At 40.5% G+C, this 16,556-nt stretch overlaps 1 protein-coding gene across 1 annotated transcript in view; it reads right to left on the reverse strand.

Moving 5' to 3' along the window:
- Positions 1-7,105, reverse strand: part of quoa (quattro a) — a 34,276-nt gene extending 27,171 nt beyond the window's left edge. The window contains exon 1 of the mRNA XM_083769729.1: positions 6,879-7,105. Within this exon, the coding sequence (XP_083625855.1) occupies positions 6,879-6,881 (3 nt within the window). The 5' untranslated portion in view covers positions 6,882-7,105. The remainder of the gene's footprint in view (positions 1-6,878) is intronic.
- Between the last annotated feature and the right edge of the window lie 9,451 nt (positions 7,106-16,556).

The raw sequence follows: 16,556 nt of genomic DNA on the forward strand, positions 1-16,556 counted from the left end.
TTTTCATCTTGAATAAGTTGCACTGTTTAGAGACACTTGTTTAGGATTGTTTAGGATTACAAAGGACTCCTTCAAGTGAATTACTCATGCAAAGACTTAAAAGCCGATGGGCTACACACTATTCTCTAATAAGACTGCTTTACAGTCCATATTACTTGTCAGACTAACAGCCAGGATTTGAATACAAAAAGCTGTGTTCGCTACTTAAGCACAGGAAAAGGTTGTTTGCAGCACAATATAACACATGCTATTCTCCAAATGTAATTGTGTAAATTAAGAATTAGGGTGGTTATTTGAAGTTCATTGTTCAGATTTCTCTGTCAGTTACTGCGGCGACACTTTGTGAAACGTGTGTGGATTTGGAAGCAGTTGTATCAAATGGCTCTCCCTTTTCAAGATTCTGTATGAATAATCTACAGAGTGAAACCACCCAAGGACAATAAGGTTTACACAATATTCTGTTATTTTTTAGGGAACTAGCCCCTCCTATATACAGGTTTAATGTTTGTTTTTAGTTCAATGTTTGTTTTAAAAACACCATTGACAATGAAGGGAAAATGTACATCATCTTGTCCCTAAGACAAACATTAAATGCCATTAACAATAAAGAGAATTTAATGTTTGTGTTGGCACCGTTTGTTTTCACCATTACATCGTCCTAATCAACAAAAGTTACTTTATTATATTAGCGCCCCTCACTTCACAGTTCACACAGGTGTGACTTTTTAGATACATAATTGTGAGCTGAAATATTAAAATTAGAATACCATAGGCAACATAGCTCTGATGCCTTGGCAGCTGATGCTAGCAGTCTGATGAGGGATAATGTATTATTATATTATATTATGTATATATTATACACAAATGATCTTCCATTATTACTAACCAACTCAAATGCACACATGTTCGCAGACACAACCATCACTGCAGTAGCTGAATCACAAACTCAGTTGCACGAGCACCTGGCGAATGATTTTAAACACGTTGTTAAATGGGTTGAGAACAACAAATTTGAACACTGATAAAACTAAGAATATGGTCATATGCACCAACAGAAAAAGGAATAGGTTAGGGCCATGGAACTTATCTTATGGAGGGGTACAGATAAATGAGGTCACAGAAGTCAAACTACAGTACTAGGAATTAAAATACAAAACAATTTATCATGGACAGCTCATACCACAGATATCTCTAAAAAAGGCAATGCAAATGGCAGGAATGGTTGGGCGAATTGCAGGGCTTCTATCTGAAGAGGCTAATATCCTGTAGTCTGATTTATAGTCACTTAAACTATTGCTGTGCAGTATGGGGAAATGCAGCTCAGACAGATATGAGAAGACTACAGATCACACTAAACAAGGCAGCTAGAATGGTCTTAAGATGTGGGTATAAAATAGACATGGGTGAACTGCATAACAGAATGGGATGGCCCACAGCCCTTGAATGCATAAGAAAACAGTCTCTTGCATTGATTTCTAAAATAAAAACATCTAATAAACCAGTAAACATAACGAATAAATTAACATTAGTTCGCGAGAAACACAAGATCAAGACACAAAGATATTTATGTTCTACCAAAAATAAAAACTAGTATGGGAAGCCGATCTTTTATTTTTAGGGCAGTTAAATTATGGAACTCATCATTATAGCTGGGATTGCTTTTATTGATTCACTATTATGTTGTGATTTTTGTTAAGCTTTGTTTTTTAGTTCTAATTTTTGTGTTGGTATGCGGTCAGGTTTTCAGCTGGCTCAGGGAAGAGGACGACCCTGCCATGCATAGTCCACCATAGATAGGTGAATGAACTGTATCTGTCTGTGGGCAGGCATATGCTGTGCCTGTGTGTGCGTGAGTGTGTGCGGCTGTATGAGTTGAGGATTAGAGGTATCGGTATTTTTGTTACGCTGTAATATTTGACTCACTGTTGTCGTTTAGCATCAGTGCAATTTGAAATGTATTTTTGAAATGCAATGTACTATTTTGTAATGTAATAATATGTATTTTGTAATGTTTTAATTTATTTCTGGACTCTTGGAAGATTAGCCGAAAGGCTAAAAGAGATCAAAATCAAAAATCAATATCAAAATGTAAAGTTGTAAACTGACCGTGTAATCAGTCACTCTGACAATGGTGTGTGTGTACTCAGACAAAAAGTAGGACAGCTAAGGAGCGAGCATATGGCACAAAGGACAGAAGGATTTGTTCGCATTGGTCAGCACAGCAGGGATTTGTTCCCATACGGCAGGTCAGACTCAGCAGAGTGGGCGATGGGCTGTGGGTGTGGGTGTCAGACTCAGCAGAGTGGGCGATGGGCTGTGGGTGTGGGTGTCAGACTCAGCAGAGTGGGCGATGGGCTGTGGGTGTCATAACCACTACATACATTCAATAAAACACAAAAACAACCCCATATTTTTAAATCTGTAGTTCCCGAACCACAAGGCCTACCCAGTATATATACTGATGATGACCAGGACAAAGTTAGCTCACCTCAGTGATTTGGTCATCTGAGGGATAATTTAATTCTATAGTAAGTAGATTATTGACGCAGACAACACTGTGACCATCCAGTGAACAATCGATAAGGAATTGGAATGGCACACACCCGGCATTGTCACATTCAGGGGGAATCCTGGTGACAAATGTTCCAATGCTGATAAAACATATGAGATTCCTTCATGGTAAGAGAAAGTAATCTCATGTTGAATATGAATTCTCAAGTTTAAGGTATATGATATGTTCAGGGAATTATACAGGAGTATACAACCACTATAGTCTACAGTTGGCCAGAATAACCGAGAGTGATTTAATTTGACTGGTCTGGTATAGATAACCACAATTGTACTGTAGGAGGTGTCAACTGTGGACATGGAAAGGAAATCAGGGCTGGTATAGTCCAGGAAACATTAGCCAGAAATTTCCATTTGAGTCAAACAGGAAAATAATTCAACTGGAAATAATGTATTTTGGAATCAGTTCCCAGGGATGTTTTGTCCTGACAGAGACAATACGGATTGTTAAAGAGTCTTATACAACAGCTCAGTGGGAAACACAATTTGTCTGAGCCAAAATGCATGGATGGGTGCTTCTGCTTTGAAACCTGTAGATTCAGACCATAATTCAGCTTGATTGAAAGAGAAAAGTCACAACATGACAAACACTTATTTTTAACTGAGGTAATCGTTTCTCTACCACAGTACACACCACACACACACACACACACACACACACACACACACACACACACACACACACACACACACACGTCGACGCCCGGGTATGGGCCTGTGCCAAATTGCACTTGGGGTCGGATATAAACACAAGGCCTACTGTACATGACCGCTCAGGCACCGAGGCAGCCAAACAGTATATTTAGTAGCTTCACAGGGATCAGGGAAACAGCCCTTGTGGCAAGAAAATTCTTATCGTGATCGGCAGACGGTTTTGAAGGTGGCTTCAAAGTAGTCATCAGGCAGTCACTGGGCCTGTGTTTATGTCATTAACAACACGTCAGAGGAGTTATGTAGGGAGCCCTGCGTTTATGTATGAGCATGCTATGGGAAAAGGTTAAAGCCTGGTGTATATGTCGTTGTACGGCGGTGTCGTGCGCAAGCTCACAAGTGAGCTTGTAGATCAGTAGCCCTGGTCCAGTGCTTACAGCGAGTCTCTCATTGACGCCCTGCGTCCCATCCACTGCTCACTAGCAGCTTTTCCCACTGTGTGCGAGGGTTTACAATTCGCCAAAAATAAACAAAACGACGTAACTACTCACCGACACAAAGCCTGCTAGACATTGGTAAAAGTCTATTCTCGAAGCTGGGAAGTGTCTCAGGTCCCCAGCTTCTCTCTAAAACGCACTTTGTGCCATTTTAATAAAGCAATGTACCGGACAGAGTCATTTCTTCTGCTAAGGCATTTCCGGGTTTTGCCTGCGCCGATCTGGTTGGATTCATATTATTTAATGACTAAAATAGTGCATTTTAGAGAGAAGCTGGGGACATGAGACGCTTCCCAGCTTCGAGAATAGACTTTTACCAAGGTCTAGCAGGCTTTGTGTCGGTGAATAGTTACATCGTTTTGGGGAATTGTAAACCCTCGCACACAGTGGGAAACGCTGCTAGTGAGCAGTGGATTGGACTCCGGCAGGGCGTCAGTGAGAGACTCGCTGTAAGCACTGGACCAGGGCGAGTAGATCAGCAACTTTTTTAGCATGCGACACCACTGTAAGACGAAGCATTAATTAGGCTCATGTACGTGTTACCGCATGTCTTATCTGTGCATGTATGAATGAGTGTGTGTGTGTGTGTGTGTGTGTGTGTGTGTGTGTGTGTGTGTGTGTGTGTGTGTGTGTGTGTGTGTGTGTGTGTGTGTGTGTGTGTGTGTGTGAGAGGAGTGTTATTATATCAAAGTGTGGATTAGCTTTCACTAGCTTACTCATCCCATCTGTAATTAGCCCACAGCTGTGCTTAATGTAACTCACACCAGGAGATTTCATAACAAACAACCAGAAATTATCACTTAGCTACAGTAATAACAGGTGAAAACACTTTGAGATTCCAGACATCTAGACTGAGCTACACTGTCGCCTACTGATTCAAAACAACTTGATGTCATAGGTTACACAACTTGGTGAGAATACATTTCAGAAATCACAATAAATATACTGCAACTATTATCTCAATCCTGTAAGATACACTGGCAAACACACATTATTATTTCCAGTATACTATACACTATATTATACACAACTCTTGACCATGGCATTTTAGTTCGAAATGACTATTTCTATGTATCTTATTTTAAAATTGCCTTGTGGGTTGTCGGACTGTGGACAGTGGGTGGGTGTCACAACGATAACATGCCCAGGGATCCTGCCCATATGTGTGGACCTTAACATCTAGTACATTGTTGACAGGTTGTTGCATATGCTTGAGCATGAAGCTTTAGGCCTAAATAATCACATATTTAAACATCTAAACCTCAATTTAATAGTTTATACTTAAACTTAAATTATAGATTATATATACAAATAAAAAACACTAAATATTTTAAAACCTGTCTTTAAAATCCAAGCTCACGTAATGTAGAGTCCATATGTAAAGGCCAAGTGGTGATTTGCTGTTGAGCTGACTGTTGTGTATTTCCATTGAATCACCAACGGAGTACAAGTCTGCCTTTTCTGCAGCCAGAGAAGAGATCCAGTGTTTAACCCAGTCAACACGGGAGCTAACTCCCAAACATTGAGGTCACACTCAAAACAGGAATAGACTAGGTGTAAAGGTTAATGGATTCTGGCTTCAACGACATGGCAAATATGCAGGAAGCCAGGCGGGAAAATCACTGCAGATACATATAGTATAGCCTTACTTGCAGCCAAATCAAATGTACAAGTGTTCTAGGCGGGCTTTTTTAAAATTCAGTTGCACTCTGACAACTTTACATAATGTCCCCTTAGTCAGCGGCCCAACAAAATCAATATTATCCACAAGGCACACCCATGCTAGGAAGTTGGAACTGAGTAGCTGTTAAACACAGGGAAAATAGATTCATTCAGACAGTTTCTCATGAGAAATTCCAGTCTGGCTTTATCAATGGCCAACACATTCTCAGTATAAGGGGTTACAAAATGTTATGCTCATTCCAAGTTCCATTCCATTTCCAATCCCATGCAACTGTCATGATGTTTTCATGATGATGTGGTGAAAATTCCATTCCATTCCTCGCCTTCACTGGAAATTACACTTACATTTCAGATTGTTTCCTCCATGTAATATGCATTCTAACTCAAAATTACATCATGCCAGTGTGTGGGGGATAGAGTAGGGAGACATCATAGTGCTTGCTAGAGCCAAACCAATGGCAGATATTTTGGTTCCAATGCTGATCCCCATTTCGGAGACCTAGACCACGGATTACAGATATTTTAACCAAAAAAGTAATGTTTCTATTTGATTACGTAACGTTTAACTTTAACTATAATGACATACCCAAATTAGGGACACTATAATTACGACACATCGGCTGCTTAATTGCTGACATGATAATAAAATAAAACAAAGTCAAATAATGGCTCAACCAATATTGTCTGGCCCGAATTCTAACTCTAAAGCAGTAGCGTGTTAGTGTGTGGGGACACAGTAGGGACAACTTGAAACCCTCCCCTTATAAGTCACAAAAGGACTTGTGAGGTGCAGTCTTCTATGGAAGCTCTGCTAGAATCACAATGTATACTATGTTGTCCGACATGAAACGTAATATGAATACATAAATATATGATATAAGCACTATTTCTACAAGGATGGTCACTATAAGACTGTCTGCAAAAGGGAAACAACATCATCCTCCCATCATATTTTGAAATGGAATGTAAAAATATGTGTTTGTAGTATCCCAAAATACAGTATGATTTTGGATACTTTATAAATGGAATCAAATGAAAGTACATTCTTATGTCAATTTAACTAAGGCTATACTAATACAGTACATTGCATTATGGGATCATATCTTGCATTTGCACCCGTAATAACATTAGAAGATATCTGAGACATTTGAAGTCACACAATATGAAAACTCCTTTGTCAATTTAAGACTTGCATATTAGAATTAGATTTTAAGATATAGAAATTTGGAATTAAACAAGGATCACACTTAAAACATGGATGGATATCATGGTGAACTCGAGGCCACGGACATGACACCCAACACACCTAGTAGTTGTTCAACATACACTCTCAAATAGGACAGCATCACAGTTCAAATATTATACACAGATGATTCTGAAAATATCTAAATCTTGTCTAAAAGCTATTTCAGATATTTTATATTGTGATAAACATTTTAGTACATTGAAAAGTGAATCTATTAACACAAATCATATTACCATCTTCCTTTTTGTGTGTTGCAGTCCCCATTCATTGCAACAGTGGTGATTTGTGAAATAATCCAAGATTAGTAATAATCTACAGATTGGCCGCTGATACAAAGAGGCTCAGTGAGTCCTCAGTGTCCTCAGTGACATGCCTTCTGTCCTTAAAGTATTTCATGGCTGAGTGAGTGTGAGGAAAAACCCTGAGCTTGCTGGGTGACTGTCCATTAGAGATGTCGCTCTGCTCTCTCTCACTACTGTCTCACACTCTCTGTTCTTCAAATCTCCTTCTTGTCGCCCTCTTTTCTGTAACTATACTCTCTCTCTCTCTCTCTTAGTGTTCCTTTCACCTCTCCTGTCTGTCTCTTTGGTCTGCTCGCTCGCTCGCACTCAGGATATTACAGTATACGTTCTAGTCAAGTCTCTCTCTCTCTCTCTCTCTCTCTCTCTCTCTCTCTCTCTCTCTCTCTCTCTCTCTCTCTCTCTCTCTCTCTCTCTCTCTCTCTCTCTCAGCACGTTGAGTGTGTGCCGATATGTTTGTCTGAGGGGGGGCAGCATGACCCAACATGAGGGGATGGAGGTACGAGAGTGAAGGAGGGGTGGAAAATGAGAGACAGAAGAGAGAGGAAGGGGGACGGTGCAGGAAGATAGACAGAAGAGAGAGAGAAAGGAAGGAGGAAGGGAGAGATATAGAAGAAGAGGCAAAAGAAGGATGAAAGGGACAGTGTCACAGTGCTTTGCAGCATAGAGGAAATTCCATCTTAACTTACTTGCTTCTCTCACACCCAACATGCACAAATTTAGACACACATCATGCACACTTTCTCTCTTTTCCATTCTTCCCCCTCTCTAGATTTTAGACAAAAGCATGTCTTCACACACACTTACACGCACGCAGCCACGCACGCACACACGCACGCACACACACACACACACACACACAATATAAGTGCTCCTCGGTTATAGAGGGTATGCGCATGACATAATCATCATACCCGGAGGTTATGCGAGAACGCCTACTGAGTGTCAAAAAACTACTTTCTTGCCTTGATAGCCCATACATCCAAACAGAAAAGTCCTATCTGATTGCATTAAACAACGTTAAACTCACTTTGCCACTCGATCTGCCATTCACTTTATGCATACGCATATCCTCTATTGTGGGCCAACCACGATGGAATATGAAAGATCTGACAGATCCGTCTTGATCACTTGACTATAGACAATTGGCCCGATTCACTAAGCTATATTTTGGATGGAAAAATCGGCCTCCTGGTGCCGCTATCATACGGCAATGTTAAATGAGCATTCAGTGATTTGGGTGATTTGGAAACCCCCGGTCCGCCTCGGTAGCAAGATGTGCACATGCACACGCTCTACAGTGGTGGGACACGCAACAGGCCAACAGCATGCACACCAAGGCCCGCCTCTGCTCGATCATGATTGGCGGAAGGCCCCTCATCCTGATTGGATGAAGACTTGGCCACCTATGGTCAGCACACTCTATAGTTGGGAGGATTATCATAAAACAAATAAAAGAAGTGATATGATATTTGAATTAAGTGAAATCACTGAATATACCTTTAAAATGGTGGCATTTGTTCCTCAAAGTACTGTAGTGTGAATGTACAAAGTTTCGTGATTTGCTGCATTTTGTTCAAAACTTTAGACATCAATCTTAGCCAATCAGGATGATCACACATGATCATGTGGGATGATCACACATGTTCATGTGTACCGATTTGTGTGAAATTTGGATAAAATCGGAGTAATTTTCAAAGATTGTAGAAGTATTTTACATAAGTCGGCCTCCTGGTGGCCCTCTAAAAAGGCAAATGTGAAGAATGCAGGCCAAAGGTTTTAACTTGGCCTCTAGGCATAGTTTGCATACAAAAAGTGGCATGTCTTCACGGAAATCGCACGCTGTGTTCATGATTTGAGGCATTTTGTTCAAAACGGACCAATCCTGCTATAACTTTGGAAGCCAATCTTAGCCAATCAGGATGGAATATGAAGAATTGAACAGATTTGATTATTTTGGAGGGAAAGAAAATTTGTATTTTTTCATGAAATGACAAGTCTTTCACCATCCTAGGACACAATAACATCATTGCATTGGCCTATCAACTGGTTTTCAGAAATAGTATGTGTAACTTTCACATTATTGCAACTAAAACATGTGTTGCACACAATACATGTACGTTGTTGTCTATGAATAGACTAAAATGATGGATGAGAATTGCAATGCAACACAAGACTGCACATCACACAGGGGCGGTTTATTGCACAGAACTTATTATACAGAACTCTATATGAGAGCAGTAAATACAATACCCATCACAAAGACAAAGTTACTGCTCATAATTGATTGAAGAGCAAAGTGGCCTCTGCGCTGTCTTCAATGTTGTTGTGTTGAAGATACTTTAATCTCCCTCTCTCTCTCTCTCTCTCTCTCTCTCACCCTCTCCCTCTCCCTCTCTCTGGGGCTCCTTGAGGCTTTATTGGAAGCACCGACTCTACTGAGTGACCAAGCAAATTGTGCAAATGTCACAGAGAGAAAGGGGAGAGAGACACGTGTGTGTGTGTGTGTGTGTGTGTGTGTGTGTGTGTGTGTGTGTGTGTGTGTGTGTGTGTGTGTGTGCGCGTGTGTGACATTGGGTCTTAGCAGAGCCACAATGTCCTCGCCTGAGGAGAGAAGCTGTTATTTCAACTGGTGTAGTCAAAGCATCTTTCTCTCTCATACATATTATAAATAGTACATTTTATTTAAATCCCAGCTTTCTGCTGCTTATTAAGAGTTTTGTTTTGCCTCTAGGGGGTGTCATTGTAAATTTGAATTAGAGAACCTAACTGGTTGAATGAAGATTAAATAAATATATACATATATATTCCCACTGTGCGTGTTCTTTTAACAACTACCCTGCAGGAGGATGACTGCACTATGACAAATTACGTATTGCCGTGGACAAGATTCAGTAGAGGATCCATGACAGAATGTTGGTACAGTATATGACTAATAATACTACTTCCCTTTAGTTGTTGCTGCAGTATTTGCCAAGTATAATCTTGCAATTTGCAAATGCCTAATATTATGCCTATATTAGGAGCAGAAAAACACTGATCCGTTATGCGAGTAGTGGAAAGCAGTAAAGCACTATACCACAGTTCATATATGGAATAATAGTAGTGATACGAGGTCTTAATCGGTTGGCCTGGTGTTGACCAATATATTGTTTATTGATTAGTTAATTGTTGTTTTATTCCCAGACTGAGTTAAAAAAGAAAACATTTCTAGCAAGTAGATTTAAAAATATGCTTTTACCTCATTGCACTTGGCAAACTCAAAATGTAAAGATTTGTCGAATAAAGATGTTAGAATAGATGACTGTCTTTCAGTCTCTCACTATTGTTGTCTTTCTTGTCTATTTATCCTTCTTACTATCCATTCATTCATCTGTTTGTCTGTCTGTCTCTCAATCTACACAGCTATGTCCCAATATCTGTTCAGTACATAAATACTGTTTATAATTTATATCCATATATTTTTTGCTATAACAACAAATATGGGCCACTAAAACAGGCCTACTGTTCAGAATGTAAAATATGGATGTACACTGTAGCTGGGCGATATGGACAAAAAAATGAGCAATTTCTTTACCCAAATACCTCAACATTTTAGTAATTTTTGGAAATGGATAATTTTAACACAACATTTAACATGATATTACAAGATCAAAAATCCCTGTCTCGATATCAATATATTTCCCAGCTATAACTGTAGCACAGACTGACATTATTGTTGGAATGGAGTCGGACCTAATAATTCATATGTGCCATAATGTGCACATGCATTTTGTGAAGGTGTGCATGCCCAATTTAGGGGATGCATTTGAGAGTGAGAGAGAGAGAGCAGACCAAAGAGACAGACAGGAGAGGTGAAAGGAACACTAAGAGAGAGAGGAGAGGAGAGGAGAGGAGAGGAGAGGAGAGGAGAGGAGAGAGAGAGAGAGAGAGAGAGAGAGAGAGAGAGAGAGAGAGAGAAGAGAGAAGAGTATTCCTTGACACAATGCCCTTAATGGAAGAGGGCTGTTTAGAAGCTGTAAATCCCACCGGGCGACGGAAACAAAACACACCTCAAGGCTCTGGGCTTCTATTTGTGCCGTCAGCATCCTCAGAACGTTTGGTATGTATGCTGTCAAGCTCTGGGCTTAGGCAGCTAGCACCTCATTACCATGCTGCTGCAAAGCAGTTAACATTACTGCAGGATGCATTTCCTTCCCAACACAATCAGGGGTCAGTGTTGGACTGTGCTACTTGACTAGAGGGATATAGGTACACATCACTGACAGAATGAAATGAGAAATCCCATTCAGGCCTGACGTCGAAATTTTTAATAAATGTTTTCTGACTGAAATGACTGAAAGATTTGAGGCACATTTTAACGATTTTTCAAAAATAGCAGACCTACAAGTTCATAGCGTGCTATGAGCTTGTAGATCTGCCATTTTTCAATAGCTAAATTATAACATAATGTATGTAACCACCAAAAGGGTTCCCGCTCAAAATGGGTTCAACTAGCTGATACAATGAATAATACAGATAATTGAGATTATTTGTTTGATTGAACATTGAAACAGAAACAAAAAATACAATTCTGTTTGACTTTTAGGCTTTTTATTTATTTAATGCTTTTAAAATAAATTAAGCCAAAATAGCCAGCCACTCAACAAGCTCGATCAGATGTGTTGTGAACTTGTATGTAGAGTGTACAGCAGGTCACTGATTTGGTTGAGGGTTTTTAAAACGTTCAGGAATCTATTGTTTTCCTGCCATCAGAAACAAGCCTGCAGCTTCTTTTGTTTGTTGTCCTGCCTGAAGACTGACAATGCAATTTCAGAGATCTTTTTGTGCCATTATTATAATTTATATGACATTTATCAGGTACTATAGCGAAGAGAGAAGCATCCTAACCAGATACCCGAAACACCTAAGCTGGCTCCTTTCCAGGTGAAGAAGCAGCGACTTTACTCTAAATATGTATATAGCAGCATCACATTTTTGTAATTTTTGAATACTGTACATACTACAGAACCCCAAAAGGGGTTCCCGTCCAGAATGGTAAGGTTACAAAAAGGGGTACCCGCCTATAATTGATTAACAACAATTATCAATTTCTACAGTACAAATATATTTGATATATTTTGGGATTGGTTTGAAGTGAAAAGTGAAAAGTAAGGAGAATTTTGTATTGGTCATAAAATATCTGAAATTCCGAATTCAGATTCCATTTGAGTTTTTCCACAGCAGAGGCTTGCCATAAATATATTACCACCAGCCATATCACAGTATTATTTTTTACTGTTGAGTTTTGGTTTTAAATGATTGATACAGCACAAAGGAATATACTTGTAATATACATGATACTGATCCACTTTCAAAGAGGACATTGATGTCCTCATCATTATGTTAGTGATATGCGGCATGTACACACAACACTTGTGTACATTCATTCCAGAGGAAAATCAAAGGTCAGTGATACTGTACCCCACGTACAGTAAGCCGAGTATAGGCACGAGGCGGTTCATGCATGATGGAAAAACTCTAATAAGGGCCTCTGATGGAGTGACCATGGGGGCCCCCAGCTCGGGCTCTGCGCTCTCATATTTGCTTTCCAACGACAGGTCTGGGTTGATGGAGACAAATCGACCCAGCATGGATGCACAGGACGCGATGGGAGCAGGGGTCTATTTTGGCCATCTGACTGACTGACTGGTTGACCCCTAGGAGCTGCCTTCTGAAGCTGACCCCAGCTATCGTAAATCACTGAGCTGGTGGGTCGAGACACACTGAGACACAGCTGCCGATGAGACGATCGCTTGTAGAAAACAGTGTCACTTAGGTGTGGGTCAATGGACATGTTTGTGGTGTGTGAAAAAGACAGAGTGCGTGTGGGTGTGTGTGTGAGTGGGTGTGTGTGTGTGTGTGTGTGTGTGTGTGTGTGTGTGTGTGTGTGTGTGTGTGTGTGTGTGTGTGTGTGTGTGTGTGTGTGTGTGTGTGTGTGTGGGGGGGGGGGGGGGGGGGTTGGGGGTTTGTACTTGTATTACTATAGGCCTACTGTACTTGTGAGGGTCCTCAAAAGATAAATGGTTGATTTTCAGTTCAGTTAGACAGGCTATTAGGACATGATTTAGGTAGGGGACAGGGTCAGGTTTAGTTAGGCATTTAGAGGTTAGTTTTAGGGGTTAGGGTTGCTACCCAAAAATAGACGATCTACAAGCTCACAACACGTTGCGTTGTGAACTTCTAGATTGTCTGTGCACAACACTGACACGCAACTTTGAACTATAACCCAACCTTTAGGGTTAAAAGAGGTAAAAAACTAAGGTTTTGCATGACATCGCTGTCCTGAAAGTTTGATATGCTCACAAGTATAGTAATACCTAATACCACTGTGTGTGTGTGTGTGTGTGTGTGTGTGTGTGTGTGTGTGTGTGTGTGTGTGTGTGTGTGTGTGTGTGTGTGTCAAGGCACATGCATGTGTGAGAGAAGCCTACGGTAACTAACAGCAAACCAAGAAGTGATAATAACTGACAGAAAATGGAGAGAATTACTGAGAGAGTGAGAGAGACCTGTACTTTCCTTGAACTGTACCCATTCTACAAACTGTTAATAAAACGTTCAATCAATCAGAGAGAGAGAGAGAGAGAGAGACAGACAGACATTGAGGGAAAAGATGAGAACCACAGCCTCATACGAAGTTCTTCCAAAACCCCTGCATTTGTGGCTTACAACCTCATGTTATTCATACGTACCACAGCATACAACATTACTACTACTGACCAAGTCTGGCTCTGCTTGCTTTAACATATAACTCCCAGTGGCCGAACCATAACATTGACCTGGTAACCTGACCACAATACATCACATTGAGCTACAATAGACTCATATACGGTACAGGTTCCTGTCAGAGATGCTTTTAATGCTGTGACTCATGTCCTCTGTGATTCAAATACCAGTCCTGGACTTGAATGTCTGTGGAGAAGCATGACCATTGAAGTGGAGATGCTGTAGTGTGATTTCAATGTTTTTAATTATTTTACACATATATGCTACAACTTCAACAAACAAGACACACCCCAATTTGTTTTGGGTTGTTTTATTGCAGGCCTCCGTCACAGTGGACAGTTGCTGCTAGTAGGTGGTCTACTTTGCTTCTGAATGATGTATTACACTTCCGGGCAAATCGCTGCCTAAAGGCTAGCTTAAAATGAGAGTCACTTCCTCTCTAAAGCACAGTAAATATACAGGGATCTGTCTTGTTGACATTAGAACATGTCGACATTCATGAGAAGACACAAGTCGGACGGAAAACAAGAGTAGACCTTATTCGTTGCAAGCAATTGTTGACAAAATTATATCACATCAATCAATAAATCAATAATGTCATTTTGAAATAAATTAGAGGTCTTATAAGCGAGGGGTTCTTAAAGGACAACTTTAGTTTTTTTCAACCAAGGTTCATGTTTTAGGTTGTTATTAGAGAAAGTAAAAGATGAGTGTTAAATTTCTTTCATTTGCTGCTTTCTTTCGTTTTGGGGATTTTAGCAGTTTTTGACAGGGGGGCGGGGGCATTCAAGCATGGGGCTAAATATGTATTTTTTTACCAAATTTGATGGTGATTAATTAATTTATTATTTACTATAGTCCTAATAAACCCCAGGAAATTACATCTGGCCACAGCAGATCACAGGATCTACTGAATGTAAAGGTAGCCTACTGGGGGAAGGATTATACTGTGTGTATAGGCTCAATATGTCAGTTTGTCACATTCAATAGATCCTGTGATCTTTTGTGGCCAGATGTAATTTCTTGGGGTTTATTAGGACTATAGTAAATAATAAAGAAATAAATCACCATCAAATTTGGTAAAAAAATACATATTTAGCCCCATGCTTGAATGCCCCCGCCCCCCTGTCAAAAACTGCTAAAATCCCCAAAACGAAAGAAAGCAGCAAATGAAAGAAAATGAACACTCACCTTTTACTTTCTCTAATAACAACCTAAAACATGAACCTTGGTTGAAAAAAACTAAAGTTGTCCTTTAAAGTGTCGATCACGAACCCTCGGGAAGATGCCAAATTATTTTGGGGGGTCACCAGATTATTTTCTGAATGTTTTCTGAATGTGAATATATATATACTGTATATATATAGCGACTGAATGACTGGAAAATGGAAATTAAGAGTTTACAGTATTTATTTATGATGTTTCTCTTTTATTAAGGTTATTGTAGCCATCAATTTGTATTGGGGGAGGCAGGGGCGGGGGTTGCGCGGGTCCCAAGAGATGGCCAAAGCATTTCCGGGGGTCCCCAGCCAAAAAGGTTGAGAACCCCTGTTGTAAGCCACAAAGTGAATCCTGCCTGCCTAGTAATGCGGATGTGAAGTTCACAAATATAGATTTGTGTAGGCTATGTGACTGCTGGTGGTCTAGCCTGCGGCTGCAAAGTGCAATGTCTGACCAGTTTTCCCATGCTCCAATCCGTCTGGCTGCAGGACACACACACATGCAGACCAATCTCAGAACTGTCGCATGCACGCACGCACGCACGCACACACACACACACACACACACACACACACACACCCGTTTACCTAAAATAATAAACATTTCATTGCTCTGTTTACCAGTAAGCAGGATATGATGTAACTATCTCGGGTGCCATTTTTATATGAGCACATACATGAGTCTACATTAAGAAGAAGATGCTTTTGAACACATGCAACTAAGTAAAATCACACCTGTGAGAACTGAGCGGTGCAACTATACATTTATTGTTATAGGTAGTGTACTGTACTGTGCACTGTACCGTCCCCAGAACATCCAGACCCCCAGGAACATGCCCCCAGGAACATGCCACTTTACTCTGTGCTGTACTCTACTGGCCACTTTAGGTGTTGCAGCTGTCGGACACAGAGACTTAGACAGGTACGTATAGGGACACACATTGCTGTGTAATGGAGTGGAGGCACCGCTCAAAAATCCAGCCAGTGACAAAATAAAGATAACACAAAAACGATCAAGAGCTTATTTCCATTGTGTAAACACTCACACACACACACACACACACACACACACACACACACACACACACACACACACACACACACACACACACACACACACACACACACACACACACACACACACACACACACACACACACACACACACACACACACACACACAGATGAAACTGAATTCTTCTGAACTTTGATTTCTCTTGAGTACTCTTGACAGGTGAGGACCATGCAAAAACAAACAAACCATGCTACTTCAAAGCCCACCAAACCATTAAAGCAAGTCTGAGATCAGCATGTAGAAACCAACAACTACACCTGCACTCCAAGAACAGACACAAGACCTACTCAGTCAGCAGCTGGCTAAACACACACACACACACACACACATTACACACATGTATGCACACTTGCGCAGACGCCCTCTCCCACACACACGCACGCACATGCACGCACTAAAACCTTTTAGTCTCTTATTTATAACCTGGCAGACACATTAGTGAAGATCCCCTGGTGAACTGGAGATAGACAGTAACAGCTGTCCTCAGAACAGTGCTACTGTATTGGAGGGCTCACATGGTGAGAATGACTGAGGGTAGTTGTTAGCTTTCAT

Source organism: Protomyctophum parallelum (assembly GCF_964188405.1).
Source record: "Protomyctophum parallelum genome assembly, chromosome: 7".
Lineage (NCBI taxonomy): Eukaryota > Metazoa > Chordata > Actinopteri > Myctophiformes > Myctophidae > Protomyctophum > Protomyctophum parallelum.